Raw genomic sequence first — 5,111 nt, 5'->3', positions numbered from 1 at the left:
CAAAAAATTTTTAGAGACCTTTTCAATACATTAGATTAGACGACTGCATTGCATTATATAGACGATAAAATGCAATAAAAATTTTGTAATATTTGAAATTGCTTGACATTTTTTTTAATTGATTTATCGCTTGACTGATTAACGCCTCCAATTGTAGTTCTTAATTCTGAAGCCAAACTATAATTCAGGTCTGCTCAACCTTTTCAAGCCACGGCCCAAAATTCAGAATGGCCACTAGTAGGCGGACCAGAAAATATTCGGTACATATTTTTTTATAAAATTTCAAAATAACCAAAGTAAAATACTTTTTTTAAGAATGGCATCTATTGTTACATAATGACTTAAACTGTTTTAAGATAAACTAAACACGATTTAATTGCGTTTGAACAGTCTATTTGTGTGCTTATCTTCCTTTTCTTTTTACGTAACAGAACATGGAATTGTTGGCTTCCTTCCAATACTCGACGCATATTAATGATAGGTGATCGAAGTTCGTAAGCAGATAATGAAGATCAACAATTACTTTTTTCTGCTTTTATTATTGATGAGATTTTGAGAAATTCCATCAGTTGCTTTCTCCTATCTATCACATTGGCAGCTCGTTAACCAAGACGGACCTCTGCCTCTCGAACCCAACCCAAAAATTCCAACAAATTCCGCATGAACTCGTGGCAAGTGCAGAGGTATATTCGGTTTGCAGTGGGCGAGTGATTGCATCATCATTTCATCCCCCTTCCCTACATTGACTTGCATTCTGACGTGGCAGGCGCCAGTATGACCTAACAAATGAGATCACCAGTACTTGTACATTGAAGATGTGTGCTAGTCCCAAGCAAAACATCTGTTGGTTCCCTGTGTTCTCTTGATGATCTCTGATTTGCAGTTCAAGTCATTTAGATGTGTGGTGACACATAAACTTTTGTGACTAATTAACAATCGATTAACAGATAAACAAAATTAATTGCCTTAATTTTCAAGAGTCAAAACGCCTGTGTTCTTTCTCATCATTGCCGGATCACCATCAGTTGCTGGGCGTTAAGTTTTCAAAGAAGAGCTAGCTCCTTCATACAGGTCTTAACAGCTTTCCTCAGGTCTATACCTGTGGTAGTCGTTTCCTTCATTGAGATCAAAGCAGCTAATTCCTCTGTAATTTGAAGATGATCATCAATTCCCCAAGGTGGATCGATCAGGTGGAGGACGATTTGCGGATCCTCCGCAGACTGCGAGGTTGGCAAGACTTTTGTGTACTACACAGGTCACTTCGGCCTTAGTCTGGTAACCTTATGAAGACAGCTACCTGTGCCTTGTTTTTTACGTTCAGTATTTTCATCGATTGTAAGCAGGCAGATTCAGAAGCAGGTGGCTTTTTCACGTAACGTAGTTTTCAAGTCTTCTGTGAAAACTCTAATTCTTCGCCGTGCTTTACGACAAACCAATACTACTGAAGTAGCCTTTTCTTTAGAGCACACCATATCAACAACAGCCGATATGTATTCCCCAACAAGTTCTCCGTCCTGGAAAGGTTTTATTACCCAGATTTTGTTTTGACGTAGGACTTACGTCTTTCTTTACTATACTGGGTGTCATTTAGATTTTTGGAAATCGATAGCGTTACGCTGGAAGGGAAGATTTTGAATGCTTCTAGCTCCTTTATCTTTCGATGGATTTTTAAGATTTATATACTGCCGTTCTACGCATAATTGTCCCATGTACATAGGGAATCCCAGCAAACATGGGACAAATATGCGTATGACGGCAGTATATCAATCGACTAAGACACTCTCCAGCAGTTTGCCTATTTCATTGAAACTTAAGATTATTAACGATAAACTATTGAAAATTTCAATTCTTGTCAAAGCCAGTAAAAATTTCATATGTAACCAATCCCGTGCATTCCTAACACGGACATCAGAATGCGGTATGTCACGGGCCTTCGGGTCTACCTAGAGATGTCGTAAAATCCCGATTAATCGATTAGTTACTAATCGATTACTCTCGATTCTTGTCGATTATTGAATCGATGAATCATTGTATAGTAATCGATTCAAAATTAATCGATTATCACAACGATGAATCGATTAATCGAAATAATCAATTAATTTTCGACATCCTTATGATGTCGTAAAATTCTGATTAATCGATTAGTAACTAATCGATTACTCACGATTCCTCTCGATTATTGAATCGATTAATCGTTGGGTAATAATCGATTCAAAATTAATCGATTATCACAACGATGAATCGATTAATCGAAGTAATCGATTAATTTGCGACATCTCTAGGTCCACCGCAAGATTTTCTTTGTGTATAAAAGAAGCAGTGCCTGCCATGTGCGAGTAATTACAATTTGTGACAGCAGCGCGTACTGACGTGCTTTTTACTCGCGCATTGTTTCGTTCGTTCGCTGTTTAACTACACAGCAACAGCATGCAGTCGCCAGCGGTAGAACTGCCGATGGGTCTGCGAATATGCATGAAAGAAATGGGTGCATTTTTTTGTCATTCTGTGCTTGATGATGGTCGGATGCAGTGGTGTCGGTTGCGATGGATGCAATTCACGGCTAGAGGCCGATGATGGCTGAGGCAGCGGGGGCAGCGGTGGTGGAAGGAGAAAAAGAAAATTAGAGAGATTAGAGTCTGCTCATCCACCAAAAGTGATTGGTTTCATAATCCACATTATCCCGGGATGGGTACGAGTCATGTCATATGACTGACCATATGTAAAGTTGTGCTTGGTACTAAACGACACGTACATTAAAACATGGTTATACTATAACAGTTCTGATTCCCCAGCAAAAAAAAATCAACTACACTGATGAAAATAAAAATTTGATTAAAATAATGACTTTCATTTATTTGCAGAAGGCATTAGCAATTAAAGATGCACAATCAGCAATAGTGTTAATATCCATTTTAGATTAGAAAATTTCGCTGTATTACATGTAAATCTTTTAAAAAAGTCCGCAAAAAATAATTTCCAGAAGAATATTTAAATAAACTTTATCTTTTTCTTTGTTTCTCATTTTCTGAGAAATTGTATTAAAATGGAGCCAAGGGCCGCCCTGAGTATAATTAGGGCAGCCCTGAGTATAATTGAACCAATAATGCCAAAAAAAGTTGGTGTCCCACCATTACCAAAACTCTAGCGCCGCCAATGATCTTGAACCCACAATATCTTATACACTCTTGATAGGTGCATAAAAAATGAACGACAATAATAGATGTTTGGTAATTTGGCAGGGTTTGGGTAATTTATTCAATAATTCAAGTACATTTCAGGTTGTTAATAATGACAATGACTAGCTAAGAATAATTGCATTGATAATTATAAATTATTTTGTAAAGCTTGCATGTAGCTTTTTTTTCCTCTCTAAAAGCCCATAATTTGTTTATACAGAAAATCAAGTGTATAAAATTTCATTGCTTTAACGTTTTGTTAAACTTTATTAGCTTTTACTATTTATTTCTATTGAGTTAATATTCTATTCATCACTTTATATTTTAGTTGTGTCATGTGATATTAAAAAACTTTGTTGTACGGAAAGACAAAAAATGTATAAAAAAATTTGAAATTAATTAGTAAAAATATCTAAATAAATATTATTATAAAATAAAGTCTGACTAAACGTTTCAATGTAATAAATCAAGTTTCTACTTATTGAGTGCATCCAACTCATCCAGTTCTGCCTGTGAGACCAGGTTAAATATTTGCATTTTCAGTTCAATAATTTTACGAGGCGAAAATTTTCGAACGGTACGCGAAATTTGCATAAAGAACGCATCCAGCTCGGTCATTTGGCTGGGGCTCATTTGGGGTGTGCTGCCTGCACACGTTGTACTATTTCCGCTAGCACCATTGTTTGATTCTGCCATTGTCGAGCATGCCGAAGACACGGCGGATGAAACCGACCCGGGTGTCACCACGAGATTCTGCACCATATGTACCTCAGTGTCGCATGTGAGATCCTCTTCAATGGGGTCGAACAGATCGATGCAGGCGTCTTGTATGGCTGGAGGAGAAAAGATGGGACATTAAACGGTTCTTTTATTTCTATTTGATATCTGCAATAAATTGGTAAGTAATTGTAAGCATATGTTGTACCTTACTGTTTAAATCATTTGATGAAAGTAACACTTTTCAGATGATTTTGTTTTATTTTATATGGATGAAAAGTTTGATATCTTCATCTTAATGGTACGACTCACCTGAAGTAGAAATATTTTTTTCGACGTCGCCGTTTAAATCGAGCTCAAAAGGAGCAGAAAACCTATTGGATGTAAGTACAGCTGCAGCACCGACGCATCCTGTCTCATCCCGTCGCAGATAGGGATCAAGGAAACTCATCAAATCGGCATACCGGTACGGAATGGCAGGATTGTTTTTTCGCCTCTGGCGCACGTACGCCGTTCGGAGACTTTTCCACTTGTGCTGGATCTGCACCGAATGATACCGTGTGACCTGATCCGGTTTGACGCCCAGCACTGTGGCCGTAATCTGCTTCCAAGCCGCGCTTTTTACCTTTTTGGTGTTGTAGTGCTTGTCGGTTGTGTCGTACAGGACACGGTTGGCTTCAACCAGACCGATCAGCTGCAACGTTTGGGTGGCACGAAGATGCAGGTCGTGCAATTTAATGCCGTCGTCCAACGGGGCGGTGTCCATCAAAGTACTGACTAATCGGTTTTCCAATCGATGTAGGTATATCTAGCTTAAGAAACTCCCACCCAGACACAACCACACAGCATCTGATGGAGTTTTCTTGATTTGATTATTCCATTATTTACCACCCCCTAAAGAATGGGTGGAAAATGCAGGAAAAACAAACAAACAATGCATCCATAAATTACGTTACAATATAACGGGAGCGCTCGTGTTTTAGTACAGTGCGGCTGCAATGATGCAGCGTGGTCCAAAGCGTGGTTTTCCCAATAGCACAACATTTTTTGCATCATGTTTAAAATTTTACTTCAAAGGCGGCCCATTTGTGTTTTAACGATCAACATTTATGTGGATCAAAATGGATTTGGCATGAATAATTTATATGACCAAAGTTTAACGTAGTTTACCTACTGTCAAGCCTTACCATGCCCCAGAGAAGAGTGTTGTTTTTGCCA

At 38.2% G+C, this 5,111-nt stretch overlaps 1 protein-coding gene across 1 annotated transcript; it reads right to left on the bottom strand.

The window, feature by feature from the left end:
* Positions 1 to 3,226: 3,226 nt before the first annotated feature.
* On the bottom strand, positions 3,227 to 4,824 carry LOC134217507 (uncharacterized). The gene is made up of 2 exons (XM_062696278.1): positions 4,206 to 4,824; positions 3,227 to 4,009 (listed from the first exon to the last, which is right to left on the bottom strand). The coding sequence occupies exons 1-2, from the start codon at positions 4,657 to 4,659 to the stop codon at positions 3,651 to 3,653; spliced, it is 813 nt and encodes a 270-aa protein (XP_062552262.1). The 5' UTR covers positions 4,660 to 4,824; the 3' UTR covers positions 3,227 to 3,650.
* Between the last annotated feature and the right edge of the window lie 287 nt (positions 4,825 to 5,111).

The sequence above is a fragment of the Armigeres subalbatus genome, chromosome 2 (genome assembly GCF_024139115.2).
Source record: "Armigeres subalbatus isolate Guangzhou_Male chromosome 2, GZ_Asu_2, whole genome shotgun sequence".
Taxonomy (NCBI): domain Eukaryota; kingdom Metazoa; phylum Arthropoda; class Insecta; order Diptera; family Culicidae; genus Armigeres; species Armigeres subalbatus.
Note: the sequence above shows the minus strand (reverse complement) of the source record. Positions and strands in the feature narration are given on the sequence as shown.